Source organism: Vombatus ursinus, unplaced genomic scaffold (genome assembly GCF_900497805.2).
Source record: "Vombatus ursinus unplaced genomic scaffold, bare-nosed wombat genome assembly UNPS02014841.1, whole genome shotgun sequence".
Taxonomy (NCBI): domain Eukaryota; kingdom Metazoa; phylum Chordata; class Mammalia; order Diprotodontia; family Vombatidae; genus Vombatus; species Vombatus ursinus.
In genome coordinates this window covers 39,471,110-39,488,581 of record NW_020954619.1, presented here as the reverse complement: position 1 = coordinate 39,488,581, position 17,472 = coordinate 39,471,110, and the positions used below count along the sequence as shown (strand labels likewise).

Genomic DNA, 17,472 nt, shown 5'->3' with positions numbered 1-17,472 from the left:
GATAATCCTGTAGGGACAGGATTGGCACAACACTATCCTATGACAGAAGACATAGTCAGTGATCAATTAGTCAAGGCAATCAGCAGTTGACAAGACATATCTGAGCTTGTCAGGCAGGCTGGCAAGGGCCCCAACCACCTGGATGGAAATCAAATTGCCAGAGGACTAACCATCAGGAGACACAGCACCAGGCTGTCTTAAAGAGATTTTATTGCAAAAATATTACCTGGCCTAAAGTAGATAACATAAAATAGCATAGGCCAACATGAGGACAGAATCTCCCATGGAGAAACCAACCCTGGACACTGTGCCTACAGTGATATTTCACATTTTCTAAATGTACTTTCCACCCCAGAGAAGGCCCTTCCTGAGCACAACTGAGCTAAATAAATATATAAGCCAATCACCCACACACACTGACTATACTACAAATAGGCTGACCAACCTAAAATCATCCATCCATTGCCACAATCAGATGGGAAATGGCAGATATTTTTCTTTCTTTGATAGAATGACCATTAAGAAACTTGACAGAAAAAATAGCCATAGGAAAAGTCTCCTGCAAACCCACTAATGCTTCCACTATATTTCAAACACACCAATCAAGGCCAAGCAATCTGCAGCCCACAATTCCACAGAGAGACTTTACAGGAACTGCTTAACTCAGCAGAGCCTGAAAGACATGAAAACCCATCACAGGGTGAGAATGGGGAGTCAAGGCCTATTTGTTCTAAATTACATGAGATACAGGCGAAAACAAGGAACCCTCGGGCTTGGCCTCACTGGCCAATATGAGGCAGAGAGCTTGGAAGTGATCCAAGGATGCTGGTATGACTAAATTGCAAGATAGAGTCATAAAGGCACAGCAGTGGGGAAGAAGGGAGAGTATTGGCTTTTATATCAGGAGGCCTATATTCAAGTGTTGGCTCTGTTGTTACACTTTGATACATCTCTGGTCATCTCTATGCAGGTACTACCTTCAACAATTCTGTTCACAACACATTCTGACTCTTGTCCATGTCCTCCCCCAAATCCTGTAGAAGGTATCAAACCAACAATGTGCTGGAGGCTTTCCTCTTGTCATTTCATGGATACCAGTGGTATCCCAACACTTATCACAATGCCTGGCACATAGTAAGTTGCTTAAAAAATGTGTATTGACTGACTGACTGACGACCGATGGTGCATGGAGCTGTCCAGTGTTTACCCCTTGTTCTTAGAAATAGAAAAGTCACCTTCTCTCTCTAGATCTTAGTTCCTTTATTTATAAAATGGAGAAAATATCTTCCTATAAGCCAATTTATAAGATTGCTGTGAGGAAAATACTTTGTAAAGTTTCATGCGATTTCTTTAACAAGACCCGTGGTTTTGTTGATGGAAGGAAATTCCCTTTGCCAAAGCAGATCAGCACTTGCTGTGCCACTGAAGAATTTGAGAGATGCCTGGGGCATTATGACATAATGTCACCTGCCTAAAGTCACAAACCAATCAAGACCTTGAACTAGATTTTCCTCTGAGGCTGGCTTCTCTATTCACTATCTGTCTGATTTGCCTCTCAAGAATAAAAATCCCACCTTTCCAACGTAGGTAAAATGTTCAAAGACTCTAAAGACAGATCTCCTTTTCATTATGCAAAGATATTGTTCCATTAAAATCCTACTCCAGCATCTCAATGAGAGTTAAATTGGGTTTCTTCAAGACTCTACTAGCAAAAATAGAGGATATTCCAAAAGTAGACTATACCCCTGAAGTAAGGACTCTTGAAAAGGAAAAAAGCATATACAATTAGTCCCAATTAGTATAAATAATAATTGATCTGAATGAGTTCTATTATTTGAATTCTTACTGTATAGTTCCATATGTATGAAAACAACTACCATGTTACAAATTTTTAACTTCAGATAATGCTGATTCAAGTACATGCAACCACTGTGGAAGATTCATTATTCACACTAATGGTGACCTAGCTATATGGGAGATATAGAGCCCTGAACAAAGGACACACTCAGGTATTATACGTGCCAGATTTAGGAAGAAAGGATACCCTATATTCAAACCAATACAATAGTACAATCATACATTTCAAGCTAGAAGGAGCCTCAGAGGTCATCTACCTAATGCCAGCCTAAAGCCCATGGAGATTAAATGACTTGCCAACTCATACCGGTAACAAGAAGCCAGGATTCAAACCAAGTCTTCTGACTCCCAATCATGTATCTTTCCTACTGCTTCCCAGTACAGTATATTTAAAGTTATTTGACCAAAATTCATAGTCTAGGTGGCTAGCTTGTGTACTGTATGTGTAATTCAAGATCCTGATGTGAGTTTGACTCCCAATTAAACTAAAAAACAGTCTTTCTCCTTGAGATGGGTCAACAGGTCAGTTGAGGTGAGGAGCCATGTGACCAGTCTAGGATTACAGGTAATTCAAGGGGCCCTTTCGAGTTTACTTTGGAGTTTTCAAAGCTGACAGTTTTGTGCTGAAAACTGGCCTCATTTAAGATTAAATCAATGAACATAATAGTTTATCATTAAACATATTCTCATACGAAATTCAATTCAATTCAACCAACATTTCTTATGCCCCTATCATGTACCCAGCACTGTGCTAGGAGATGAAGACATCACAAATGGCACAGTCCCTGTCCTTAAGAAGCTTGCAATCAACATGGTGAACATGACTTTTTCAGAAATAAGTTTGAAACATTACCAGCAGAAGTGCAGTAGGGTCAGAGTGCTCTAGGAAAAATTGAGGAGAGAAAGAACACATTCCTCTGAGACTGATGAGGGAAAGCTTCATGGAGGAGGTGATCCATGAATAGAAGCCTTTCAATAGGCCAAGATGAGAGGGGAGTGTACTACAGTCATGGGGAACATATGACCTTCATGAATTCAAGGCATTGAATGGAAGCTATTGGAGAACAGCTAGCCATCAAGTTTGGCTGGAAGAGGGTGGGGAAAGGATGGTAGAATGAAATACAGTAGCTTGAAGAGCAGGTTAGAACTAAATTGTGGGAGGTGTTAAATGCCAAACTAAGGAATCTGTATTTTATCCCATAAATTTTTTAGCAGAGAGGTGGCATTATCAGTCCTGTGCTTTAGGAAAGTTGTATTAGTAGCTCTATAGAGAATGACCGGAGAAGAGAGAAAATGGAGGCAGGAAGGAATAGGGATACAGGCTGGATCTTTGATTTTGTTTGTACATAGAACTACTGAGGAAATGCTTTCTACCACTAGAGGCTGGCATATTCTCTGCAACATGAGGCATTAAGAGGTTAAGTGACTCCCTCAGGGTCACACAGTCAGTAGGTGTAGGAAGTAGGACATAAACATCTTTCTGTACCCAAGGCTAGCTCTCTGTCCACTACACAACACTGCCTTCTGGCTGGAAGCAGAGACTACTCAAAAAGTTATTACAAGGCAAACAACTTTGAAAAACTTAGGAACTCTGATCAACACAATGGAAGCAACCACACATTCAAAGGACTCATGATAAAACACACCATCTACCTCCTGATAGAGAGGTGATGGACTCAAATTGAAGCAAACTTTTTGGGGGGGACTTGGCTAATGCAGAAATTCATTTTGCATGATGATATATATTTGTAACAAGTTTTGTTTTTCTTGCTTTCTCAATGGATGTGGGGAGGAAGTAGGAAGGAAAAAATGCAGGATTAAAAATAAAAATTGGATTTTTAAAAGTTTTACAAATTTGAAAAGCAAAAAGATATAATTACAATAGTCCAGCTGACAAGTGACAAAAGAAAAGTTGTGCCAGTCAGGTAATTTCAATTATATTCTTATTATCAGGGCCATAAATAGACATTTTTGTACTCAGAACAAATTGGGGATGCTAACTGGGTAGGGAAGAAAAATAAAGCAGGATGAAGTCACCGAGGGTGCAGCCCCCAGAGATAAGAAATCTACCCCAAGACAATGCTTTCACTGCCCTCTAAATTCTAGTCCCCTAGGAGAAGGTACCTGTTGCTCTAACCTGGTTATTCCTCTATCTAATAGGTACTTAAGCTCTTAAATTAACAAAGATAGAGTTGTTTTTTTCCCTCTTGCTTTCCTAACCAGTTAATATTAAAAAAAAAAAGAATAAATCAGAGAGGGAGTTTTCCAAGTTCAATTCCTTCTGCTTTGATAGATGAGATAAAGAAGATTGAAGTTTGCTCTCTGCTCAAAAGCCCATAATAAAAGGAAAAAGAGGACAAACTGGGAAGAAAATGTATTCTAAATTAAAGCATACTCTCTAGGAATCTATCTGCTTGACTACAGTGAAATTTCCTTACAGATGCTTCATCTGTGATTCTGTCCTCACCCCATAAATCAAACTGCTTCATTACATTGCTTTTAAAGGACAGTTACTTTCAAGTAGGGCTCTCAGGACAGAGATGAGGAAATAGGCTTCTGGGTTACGTGACTGTTAGTGCATGGCATTGGGGAAGCAACTCTAAGCTCAACTGGCTAAGCTTTTCTGCCTCAAGGTAAAACCATTAGGCATAGCTCATGCATGACTTTACATGATTGGTAGATAAGGGGACCAATACAAATATAGTTTACCTAGATTGTAGTGATGAATTTAATAAAGAATTCCATGCTATTATTGTGGACAAGATGGAGAAATGTGAGCTATGTAAGGATACAATTAGATGAATTCAGTGCTGGTGTAATACTAGATTCAGAGAGCAATTATTAATTGTTCAATGACAACTTGGAAGGCAGTCTCCAGTGGGGTGCCCCAGGGATCTAGGCTTGGCCCTATACTATGTAACATTTTATCAATGAATTGGATGAAGGCATGCTTTCAGATTTTCAAATGACATAAAACTTGGAGGGACAGTTAACATACTGAATGACAAAGTCAGGATCCAAAAAAAGAAAATAAACTAGAGGCACTGTAGCCAAAGCAATAATCCTAAAATCCAAGTTTTTAAAACTGACCATGTCATTGCCCTGCACAAAAAGCTCCAGTGTTCCCATTGCCTCTAGGATGAATGTGAATGTTTGAAGGAACATCAGAGATGACTGAATCTGTAATCAATATGTGAATTATCCAATACTCATGGATTGTTTGACTTTTAGCAATGTTCACTTAGATTGAATCACAAAATTGGTCTCTTGGTGCTATTCTGAATCCTCCAAGACAAGCATTTGGGTTCATACAGAAATTCAAAAAGAAAGGTTCTCACCTGGATTCTGGGGTTCTGTCCAAATGTTACTTTAAAGAAATATAAAGATGTAAAATTTCTAAAGCCATCAGGGGAAGGTGACATTCAAAATAGATATTTTTGAGATTTAAAACTTCCATCTTGGGGCAGCTAGGTGGCCCAGTGGATAGAGCTCTGACCATGGAGTCAGAAGGACCTGAGTTCAAATCCCATCTCAAACACATAACACTTACTAGCTGTGTGACCCTGGGCAAGTCACTTAACCCCAATTGCCTCACCAAAAAGAAAAAAAAACTTCCATCTCAAATATGTTTTTAAGAAAAAAAACTGAATGCTATCTAATTATAATGATCAAATTGGACCTAAAAGAAATGAGAAGATGCAACTCCCTTCCTGTCTTGTAAAGGTAGAGAATTACAGATGTGGCATACTGCCAGATTCTGTTGATATGTTGGTTACTTTTTCCAATCTGCTTTTTTCTCTTTCTTTTCTATTCTTTATTACAAAAGATTACTTGATCTAAGGGATCAAGCAATCTAGGGAAGGAGAGAATATGTTTGGAAATGAATATGATATAAAAATGAAAAGAAATCCATAAGAAATTTTAAAATTAAATACAATATTATTTAAAACCCAACATTCTCCAAAAAAGAATATTGAGAATCATTGAATACTATTTGGATGAACCAGAAAGTAAATAAAGAGATGAATAGTGGACAAAATAGCATATTACCAATGTTAACTTATATTTTAAAAGTGATACAAAAGCCTACACTGTTGCCTCCTAATTGGTCTCTTCTGCCTTATGTCTGTCCCTTCTCCAATTCTTCCTCCTTTTTGCTGCCAAACTGTTGGGATTAGGGCATGGAATTAGAAAGACCTGAGTTCAAACATATTCTCAGAAACTTACTAGCAGTTTGACCCTGGACAAGTCATTTAATCTGTCTTCTTCAGTTTCCTCAATAGTAAAATGGGGATCATAATAATAGCACCTATAACAACCCAGAGTCGTTGTGAGGATCTCAAATGAGATATTTGTAAAATGCTTAGCACAGTGCCTGGCACATGGTAACTGCTTAATAAATGCTTATTTCCTTCTTCCCTTCTTAAATCTCCCACCTTTGTAACAAGTTTTTCTCAGTTGCCTTCTCTCTTTCCCATCCACCTCCCTTCACTGATAGTGCCTTCCCTGGGAGATTACCTTCCACTTACTCGGAATGTGTCTTGTAGACATAGTTATTTGTTAAGTTGTCTCCTCCCTTCAATTATAAGCTCCTTGAAGGCAAAAACTATCCTCAAAGCTTAACAGAGTGCTGGTCACATGGTAAACACTTAAATGCTATCTGTGGCTACTGTGGCTGTGGTTTTTGGTTTTGCTGTTGTTGTGGTTGCTGTTGTTGCTATTGCTGTTGTGGTTGAAATGTTGAGGCAGGTAAGAAGTACAGTGGATAGAGGACTGAACTGGAGTCAGAAAGATCTGAGTTCAAATCCTGCCTCAGATACTTACTTGATGTATGAAATTGGACAAGTCCCTCAATCAACTTCAGTCTAACTATATTTTATAGATGAGGATACCTCCCAAGGTTGTTGTGAGGGTAAAAGGCAATAATATTTATAAGGTGCCTCACAAACTTTAAAATGCTATATAAATGCTAGCTTTTATTATTGTTATTATTACACCTAGAAAATGGTGAGCCAAACATGCAGTGAAAACAAAGGATCACTTTGGTGGTGCATTGGAAGGAACTCTGACTTTGGAGTCAGAGGTTCTCCATTAAAATGCTCACTATGCCACTCATTACTTGGGAGTTATTGGGAAAGTGACTTAATCTCCCTAGCCTTCAGACTCCTTGTCCATAAAATGAAAGGCTTGTCCTAGGAGACCTTTAAGTCCCTCCCAGCTTTAAATCTATGCTGCTACGATACCCTGCCTCCAGTGTGGCAGTCTTCCATCCAAAATGTCAGAAAGATTGGAGGAAGTCATCCCATATGCTAAGTGGATCTTCTCTGAAGGCTCGGTATGAGGATATGGAGGACAATCACCCAAGGTGAGAGATAGATGGACCATAATCTATACCAGTGGAGGATGACCCCAAATCAATGAGTTCGCAGACTCATACGAGCAACTATGCAGTGTTTTTAGCACCCTTCAGAGATCTAAAGTGGCCTTGTTGGCTTAGGGAATGAAAAAAAGTATTATATCTTTAGTCATAAAATTATCATGTTTAATATGAATAGAGATATAAAATGACAATAAATCAGAAATATTTGAGAAATAATTTTGCCCACTCTATCCCTTCCCTTTTCAAAATTTGGAGTAGGGAGCAGAAATAAATTTTTTGGGAATAAAATGTAATTTTTTTCCTCAGTTTTTTCCCATTGTTCCTGGGCCTTCATGAGTATTAGCTCTGCTACTAACATGTTGTTTGACCTCAGGAAAGTCACTTTCTCTTTGTGGCTTCAGCTCTCTCCTCTTTCAAATGAGGGAGCTGGAATTAATGGTCTCTGAGGCTCCTTCCAATTCTTAACAATCTACCCCTAGCTAACAGGCATACAATTTTCAATGATGATCTTAGACATACACTAATAAAGTCAGTACAATGCTAACACTTACAAAAGATGTTTTCTTGTACTCAAAGAACACTAACACTAATCCAAGATCAGAACAACTTATCCAAACAAAATGTCTTGCACTCACTACATTGTGTTGGATTTTATCTCTATGCATTACATTAAAAGGGAAATAATGAAAACAGAAAAGCAAGGCAGAGATTTGAAGTTCAGTATTGCTTATTCATAAAAACACATTCAGTTTGAATGCAAATACATTCTTCCCTCACTATACACAAATAATCCAAAAACTGTGACAAATCACAGAATCTCAGAGTTGGAAAAGACCTCAGAGGACATCTGGCCAAACATGCCTGACTAATAGATGCATAGTAAATATTTAATCCACAAATATTTTGGACAATAATAAAAACAGCACCCTTAATGGAGGGTTCAGAAACTACCTCTGAATCCATTTTCCTAAATACTTCTCAAACAGCAGGAGAGGGGAGGTATCAAGACCCTAAGAAATAATCACCCTGAGATTCCAAGGAAGTTAAATAGACCAAAATGGTAGAAGTTCCAAAGTTGACTTTCCGAAAGGAATGACTGCTTCTTCTGCCTCCTGAACTTCCATGTTGCAAGGTCTTCCTGTCATAGTTAAGAGTTCTTCAGACTCCAAATCCAGTGCTCTTTCCATTGCATTATCCTACCTCCCTAAATAGGGAGCAATGAACTCTGGGTCACTTCATGATTTGATTTTTATCTAATACCACAATAAGAAATAAGTCAAGAGGGTATCTGATTTCATTTCAGCCTGGAAATCTATCTCTGGACTCCAGGTCCTAACATTCATTGACACTTAGGAAGTCATTAAGGAGACCAAAGACAACACATCCAAGGCCTTCCTACCATGCTTGTGAAAATACAAAAGAAATGTCCCTCAACTCCTGCCAATACAGTCACTCAATCTCTCATCCCTAAAATTTAAGAAATCCAAACTATCATTCTTTACCAAAGAAAATCACATTCCAGTTCAAAGAATTTCAAATAATCCTGAAAACAAGTTTTTCCTAGACACTGAAAAACCAAAGAATAAAATGTGCTTACTCTTTGATGTCTTGAGGAACCTTCTGTGTTTCCCGGTAGGGTAAATGTTTAAAGGGCTCCAGTCCTGATGCAACATAGTAATGGTGGTCAATCAAGTCATTTGAGCCATCCAGAAGAAGTCCATCCATTGTATACAGTCTATAAGTAGAGAAAGAAGAAAAAACCATATCTCATGCTATGATATTCGGTGTAATATAGTTTGAATATTCTAGTATTTAATGCAACTATAATTTATGTCAAGAAATTATATATTCTCAATACAAGCAAACTTGAAATGGAAGCAATTATGATAGTACAGTGGCTACTACTCTATGATAAGGTTTTTTTTCCCTGATGCCACCCCCTCCCAACTTTTAATTATTTTTAAATCACATATAAGAGCCAAAAAGATCTTGAGAACTTGGGGACTTTAAAGCTCACTGTTGGTGTTCAGTAAATGTTAAATAATAATAGCTAAAAATCATGTAAATTTTTTTGTTATTAGTAATACTTGTTTGATAGAGTAATGCAAATTAAAATAACTCTGAGATACCACCACACACCTACCAGGATTGGCTAATATGATGGAAAAGGAAAATGACAAATGTTAGAGGGGATGTGGGGAAATTGAGACACTAATGTATTGTCAGTGGAGTTGTGAACTCATCCAATAAATCTGGAGAGCAATTTGGAACTATGCCCAAAGGGCCATAAAACTGTGTATACCCTTTGGCTCAGTAATAACACTACTAGGTCTATACCCCCAAAGAGTTCAAAGGAAAAGAACCCATATGTACAAAAAAATTTATAGTAGCTCTTTTTGTGGTGGCAAAAAATTGGAAATTGAAGGGATATTTGGGGAATGGCTGAACAAGTTGTGGTATATGATTGTGATAGAATACTATTGCATCATAAGAAATTATGAGGGTGCAATTTCAGAAAAACCTAGGAAGACATATAAAATTGATGCAAAGCAGAATCAGAAGAACATTGTACACAGTAACAGCAATATTGTAATGATGATCAACTGTGAATGACTTGGCTGTTCTCAGCAATACAATGCAAATACAATGATCCATAACAATTCCAAAGGACTTATCATGAAAAATGCTATCCACCTCCAGAGAAAGAAGTGATGGAGTCTGAATGCAGATAGAAGCATGTTTTTTCACTTGACTATTCTTGGTTTTTGGTCTGTGTTTTCTTTTGCAATATGGCTAATATGGAAATGGTCTGCATGATTGCACATATATAATCTATATCAAATTGCTTGCCTTCTCAAGCAGGGGAAGGGGAGGGAGGGAGAGAATCTGGAACTCAAAATTTTTAAAAAGTGTCAAAAATTTTTGTTTACATGTAATTGAGAAAAATAAAATTAAAATTAAAGGTCAAAAAAGTTATTCAATTTTTAAAATGCTTATATGATTTCTATCAACTAATTTCTATCAACACATTGATGTACTTTTCATAAACTCTGATGAAATCACATCATCCTCAATTTCACTCAGGAATTTTTCTCCCAATAAATTATTCATTCATTCACACACTTTGTGTAAAAGAGATTGGACTCATTGCTGGGTGAATTTTAAAAATGAAAATAAGTACCTTTGTCAAGGAATATACACTGTAGCTGTGAAAACAAATCTGAAAATGCAAGTAACTCTAGAACACAAAGTACCATCAACACTATACAAAGTACTGCTAAGAATCAAAGGATGAGGAAATCACATACAGTTGGGGGACAATCAGGGAAGGAGGTAGCATGTGAACTAAACTTTAAAGGATGAATAAGATTTCAATAGGTAACATATGGTAGGAGAAGGAAAAAAAACACTTCAATTTAATTCAATAAGCATCTAATAAGTATAAGTCTGTTTCTGGCACATAATAGCTACATGACTATGTACAATTCACTAAACCTCAGGCAACCCTCTAAGATTATAAATTATAGAGATTTTTTAAAGACAGTACACTATGTTTGGAGACAAAAAGACAAAAGACAAAAAGAAAGACCTTTACCTCAAGGACCTTCTACAGATACATATAAGTAAACACAATACAATTTAATGAAGGATAAAGCACTAACAATTGGGGATGGGGTCAGAAAAGGCTTCTTAGAGCAGGTGATGTCTAATGTAAACTCTGAAGGAAGTTAAGGATTCCAGGAGGTAGAGAACAGAAAGTATTATATTCCAGGAATAGGGATAATACAGCTTGTACTCACACACATCCAAATTGCAGCTCACTCAAAGGGGCTACCTATGATCTGGAGCTGAGAGGAGAGGTGGGGAGAAACCATGCAGACTGGGGAAAGATTTTCTCAGTCTCTGTGGACTGTCATTTGCTTCAAAAACTACAGCTTCCTTCCTCAGCCTTCCATTCTTTTCCCCTCTTTTATTTCCAAGAGATGTTGATGCAAGAAGAAGGAGGAGGCACCTCAAGTAACTTGGTCATCCCCTGCAGTCCAGAACCCCTCTATAAGCCTCTTCCAGATGCTCCCCATGGTGCTGCCTCACCTTCTCCAGTGACATTTCTTTTTTGGTGAAGCCATTTCTGTCAGGGTCATCTGGGCTTGTTTCCATCCTTCTTCCTACCCCCAGGAGAACTTGATTCTACTGCTTCCCAGGCAAAGAAAAATCAAAACATTTTTGTTCCCCTTTGTCTCCTCTGACCACTTTGTTTTTCATGATTCAGCTCATGCTAAGTGGCCCTGAACCTCTGGTTGGTATGCATGAGAAAAGCAAAAAGGTTAAAATTTTACATTTTAAAAAAGATGCATGGTCATTATTCCTTAAACTCTACCACTGATGCTTCATGTCAAAGTGCAGGGTTAGAGTGCAGAATATAGTAGAAAATGTTTTTAAAGCCAATTAGATAAGACTGAAAAGGCTGTTCTATATTTTAGGGGAAGAAGAAGATCTAGATTAACAGAAGCCCTTTGTAAAGTTTTATATTTAAGCATCTTAATTGTTCATTTTTTAATTGTTTAGCTGTTTACAATTTTAAAGAAATTAGAGAAGAAGATACAGCTAAAAATGTTTTTTCCATATTTTTAGGGGAAAGGGAAGGATTTAATGAACAATATCCCTTTGCAAAGTTTTGTTTTAGTAGTTAAGTTGTTAGGGTTAGGTTTTTTTTAGTTATTTAGCTTAGTTTCTTTAAAAATAAAAATATTTTGAATGTTTAAAAATAAGATATCATGGATGTGTATCCTAATGAAAATGTCCTGCACGTGCCTGTGATTTTAGGCTTTGGTGATAGTCTTTACAATGTCCCAAAGGTAGAAGATAGGATTTGGATTCTGGCACTGACACTAGCTAAGTGATTGTGAACAAGTTACTTTGCTTCCCTGTGCTTTAGTTCCCTTATCTGTAAAATGAGGATGTTGACCTAGTTCAGGGAATGGGACATCTTCAGAAGAATCATGATCTAGAGCTAACCAAAAGTGGAATGCTTCAAAAAGCAATGGGTTGCCACCTGAAACCTCCTTAAAATTCTTCAAGACTCCTATAAGGCAGGCAAGTCAGCCTAGCTGAAGGAGCAAGGTTGCCTGAGTAAGAAAAAAGCAGGCAACACAAATGGGTCAAACCACCACAATAATTATTATTATTATTACCAGCATTTGCATAGTGCTTTAAGGTTTGCAATACATCATTGATTCCATCTCCTCTCAGCCCCTGGTGGAGAGAGTTCAGGACCCTGAACCCAAGAATCCCAGAAATAACAGTACCTTCCAGACCACCCTTGTGCAGAAGTACAACCTTATCAACACACCATCTAATCAATAGTCACTGACAGTCAGGTAAGTCCAAAAACCCCAGGAACAGTACTATACCCATAAGCAATGGCCCTGCTTTCAGTCTGGCTCCAGCAACCACCATCCAGGGGAGCAATCCTTGTGAAGAAAGGGCTTGTCATTCCTATTACTGATTCCAATGCCAAGTGCTAACCAACTACAAAGCACCCTATGGAAGAAAGAGGAGGCAATATGTGCCAGGTGGGCAAAATCATTGCAACCACCATATCCTATCAAATCCTGGTAGAGACAGTACAATGCCCTAAACCAAAAGTCCCTGGAATAGCAAGATACCCCAGACCACTGGCTTTGCCCTTTGCCCTTACAGCCATCATCAAGTGGAATAATCCTTGTGGACAAAGAATCTACCATCCCTGCCACCACCAACCAACTACCACTGATAGGTAAAAACACAAGAGTCCTGGGAGCAGCATCACCCCCAAAACCACTAGCTCAACTTTTAGTCTAGCCCTTGCAGTTAGTTTGGGGAAGCAACTATTGTAGACATTATGCCCTGGCAACTTCCTTCCTCTGCCAGTGCTGCAACCCCCATTTCTTGGGTAGCCACATCTAAAGAAGACCCGGTCAGGCCTTGACACAAAAGTCCTTGGCACTGTCAAATGATTCAACATCAGAAAATTATATGGATTTATTAATGGAGATGATATTCAAGAAGACATTGCCATCCATTTTGCCACTTTGTGTGCTCACTGTCTTGCTTGTTATTTGTATATTCCATGCTTAAGGCAGTGATTTGCACATGCTAAACACTTTATCAATTATTTTTCATTCATTCAAGCAGAAATTAGATGGCCACTTGCCAGGTATATTATAGTAGGGATTTCTTTTGTGTATGGATGGATTATATAGCTGCTGGAGTGCCTTCCATCAAATTCTGTGATTCTATAATTCTGTGATACTGGGGTCATAACACGGAAGTCTTTGAAAACCAGGAAAAGTTCATATTTGATTTCATAGGCAATGGAGAGTCATTGAAGATTTTTAAGAGTGAGGGGAGGAAGAATGACATCATCTAAACTGTTCCTTAGGAAGATTAATCTGGAAGTTGTGTGAATGATGGAGAGGGACAAGACTGGAGTCAGGAGGTTATTATAATAATCAGAAAAGAGATGCCACAGTACCATGAAAAAGCATCAAGGGGACTCAGGAAACTGCTTTCTAATCTTAACTCCTTTACTGTTTTTAATTAACTTATCTCTCCATTTCTCTATGCCTAACTAGTTCCTCCTCCCAGATTCCAAGTGGACATTGCTAGCACCACTGTTCTCCCAGGCTCTCAGGCTCTAAACTTTCCAGTTCTCTTCTAAGAGTTCTAGCCTTAGTCAGAAGACCAAGCTTTGGATCTTGGCACCAACACTAGCTAAGGGACTATCAACAAGTTACCTTTCTTCCCTGTGTCTTAGTTTCCTTATCTATAAAATGAGGATGTTGACCTAGATAACTTTTTTTTTAATCTGGACCTGTCATTTCATTTTTTTGTAGGAAATTCCTAGCCAAAAAGTAAAACCCAAATTCAAGTCCAACTCTATGACCATTACGGTACATGTCACTTTTCTTTGTGCCTTAAGAATTATTCATGAAAGGGGGTAGCTAGGTGGCGCAGTGGATAGAGCACTGGCCCTGAAGTCAGGAGGACCTGAGTTCAAATCCGGCCTCAGACCAAACACTTGACACTTACTAGCTGTGTGACCTTGGGCAAGTCACTTAACCCCAATTGCCTTACCAAAAAAAAAAAAAGAATTATTCATGAAAGATACATAGATAGATAGATAGATATAGACATATATAGATAGATATAGACATAGATATATACACATACACACATATATGTTGAATTAATGAAAGAATCTTGACTGTAAATCAATTTTGCCTGCTTCCTTTTTATTCCTAGGAGGACTTTGTATGACAAAAACAAAGATAAATAGCATTAACTGCTTTGGAGGCTGATTCAAGAGAAATAGAGGGCTAATTCAAGAAATTCAAGAAAAAGCATCCTATACCATACTGTATATGTATGTGTATACATACATATATATAATATAGAATATATGTATATATTCTTTACAATAAGAAGGAACTCAGCCAAAAGTCCCAAATAAAAAATATCACTTTATATAGGAAGCTTGTCCTAATCCCCTTTAGTTTTAATGTCCTTACTCTGAGATTATCCCCAATTTATCCTACATATAGCTCATTTGCATGTCATCTCTCCCCACTCCCACCCCTCCATTCCCCACCTCTACCATTAGACTGTGAGCTCCTTGAGAGCAGGGACTGTCTTTTACCTTTCTTTGTAATCCTAGCACTTAGTGCAGTGCCTGGAATATAGTAGGCAATTAATAAATGCTTATTGACTGATTGACCAAAAGGCCAGTCTCCAAAATTACACGATGAAGATATTTTAAGCTATGCAGGAGAGTCTTTCATGGAAACATGAAGACAATTCCTCTGACCTCTGGGTTGCCCTATGGGGTCATTCCATTCCTTACCTTCGCACACCCCCTGAGGTGGGATGAATTTTTTCTCCAATCACGGCCAGGACATTATTCCAATCATATAGAGTGAATCTGGGTATAATTAATTTTGCAGGTGGAATGAATAGATTCCCATTTGTGAAAACACTGTCAAAAGACAAAAATATGCAAATGCATCAAAAGGGTACATTATAGAGAAAGAGGGGAAACCATGGCTCTGAGAGGAAAAAAATTAAATACTTCTTCAACTATAGAACTGTAAAAAGTTACTTTGTCAATTGGTGACATTCTGTTATGGATCCTCAGGGAGCTGTACTGCAGATTTTTCAATGTTGTAATTTTTAAATACTTTTAACTTAATTTTCCAGAAAATGTAAAATGCCTTTACACACAAACACATTTGGAGCTGACATGATAGGTGAGTCAGAAGTAAATTTTGTCCACTTGGAAAATACAGGAAAAATTCAGTCCTTGAAAATGCAGTTCTTTATCTTCTATATGGTACCAAGACATCCTCACAACTCCCTGAGGAAATGTGCCATCCTTTAAAAAAAATAATGGAATTGAAGGCATTTTTTGAAGGCAGTTTCTGCTTGACCTTGGCAGGTTTGTTTGCTTATTCCTTCCTTTTCCTGGATACTTTGGATTGATAGGTTTTACTTTTATCTGAATTCTGGCTAAAGGCACTGGTTCTCTCTACCTGGCACATTGTGTCCTGGTACTCAAAACTACCTGGGAAAGAGATGCCACTTCTGCCTTCTCATAGGATCATAAAGAGATCCTAGATTTAAAGCTGGAAGAGATGTTAGAGGCTGTCTAATCCAACCCATTCATTTTACTAATGAAGAAACTGAGGTACAGGGAAATGAAGTGACCAATTCAAGGGTATCAGTGGCAAGTCCAGGATTCCAACCTAGGTCTTCTGACTCTAGGTCCAGTGTTCTGTCCAAAGTACCATTCTGCCTCTTCCAAAAATGACATGAAAAGAAAGGAGATTTGCATAATTCTGAAATGTCTACTGAGTTCATCAGTTTGGCTTCAATAATGCCTGTTTGATTACACATAAGACCCCGTATGGCTTCTCAGGGCTTTCTAATATCCATTTGTCACTGTTTGCATCTTCTCACCCCTTCTTTGAGTCTAAGCTCACTAACTTGAGATCCTGAAAATGGAGCTTGCAGCTATCACAAATTAATTCTTTTTTCTCCATCCAGCATTAACATACAAGAATACAAGAAGACTCTTTGGTTTTGTCACAACAGGAAGTATCTATTGTGGGAACTCCTTTCAACATAGATCTCACTGACAGATCCCAATCTATCTATGATTTAATAGGTAAGACCTAGAAAGTTGCTCCAGCTATAGAGAGGTTTATAGTGACTTGCCCAGGGTCACACATATCTTCAGCAGGATTTGAACCCAAGTATTCCTGATGCTATAAGCACAACACTCAATCCATTCTAACAGTAGCATAATGATAAAGAATTCAGATTTGAAGTAAATATGACTAAATGCTGATTAAAACTCTCATTTAAACAGCTATTGCCACTAAGCCAAATAGTTTACTCTTTACTTATCCCCACCACCACCCCAGGATCATAGAGGTAGAAGGAATCTTAGAGTCCAAACTCCTCATTTTACAGGCAAAGAAACTGAGGATGAAACACAAGTGGCCTAGCCTTATACTTATATTAAGTAACTTAACTGGAATTTGAACCCATGTCTCTGACCAATATCTGATCATTTCTAAGAGACCACAACACCACATCTATAACCAAGTATTAAAAACTTTGCACCAAAGCAAATTGTAACAAACTACCATTCCTCTAGAAAATAACAGGGCCATTAACCACCTTTAGAACAATGATATGACTTTTTGTTTCTTTCTAGTTACTATCAAACTTTGAAGATTTTAAAACTCTGAAAATGATAACCTACATGTGAAAGGGGAAAAAATCATCTTCACTTTACACTTCAATAAATTATATTTTCAAAAGGTATAGAGGTCCCTGTATTACCCACTATGATCAGAAGAAGGAGCATCATTCTTTATTCCTTTTAAAATATTTTAAAATAATTTTATTGACATCTTTTGTTTTTATTTAACCTAGATTTTCCCCTATATTTCTCCCCCTTAACTTCTCCCCACCCCAAGAACCATCTCATAATAAATAATTTGGTTTTTTTAAGAAAAAAAGGAAGCAGGAAAAAAATCAGTAAATTGGATCAATACATTGAAAAAAAATCTGATGTTGCATGTAATGTCCCATGTCCATAGACCCCAACCCCTGCAAAGCAGCAGAATAGTCTTTTCATGTCTCTTCTTTGAAGTCAAGATTATACTTAACAATTTTCCAGCATGCTGTTT

General features: G+C 37.8%; 1 protein-coding gene across 1 annotated transcript in view; it reads right to left on the bottom strand.

Annotated features, from left to right (window-relative positions):
• Positions 1 to 17,472, bottom strand: part of DCDC2C (doublecortin domain containing 2C) — a 147,506-nt gene that overhangs the window by 83,719 nt on the left and 46,315 nt on the right. The window contains exons 4-5 of the mRNA XM_027840359.1: positions 15,120 to 15,251; positions 8,835 to 8,972 (exon numbers count right to left, since the gene is read on the bottom strand). Coding sequence (XP_027696160.1) covers positions 8,835 to 8,972; positions 15,120 to 15,251 — 270 coding nt within the window. The remainder of the gene's footprint in view (positions 1 to 8,834; positions 8,973 to 15,119; positions 15,252 to 17,472) is intronic.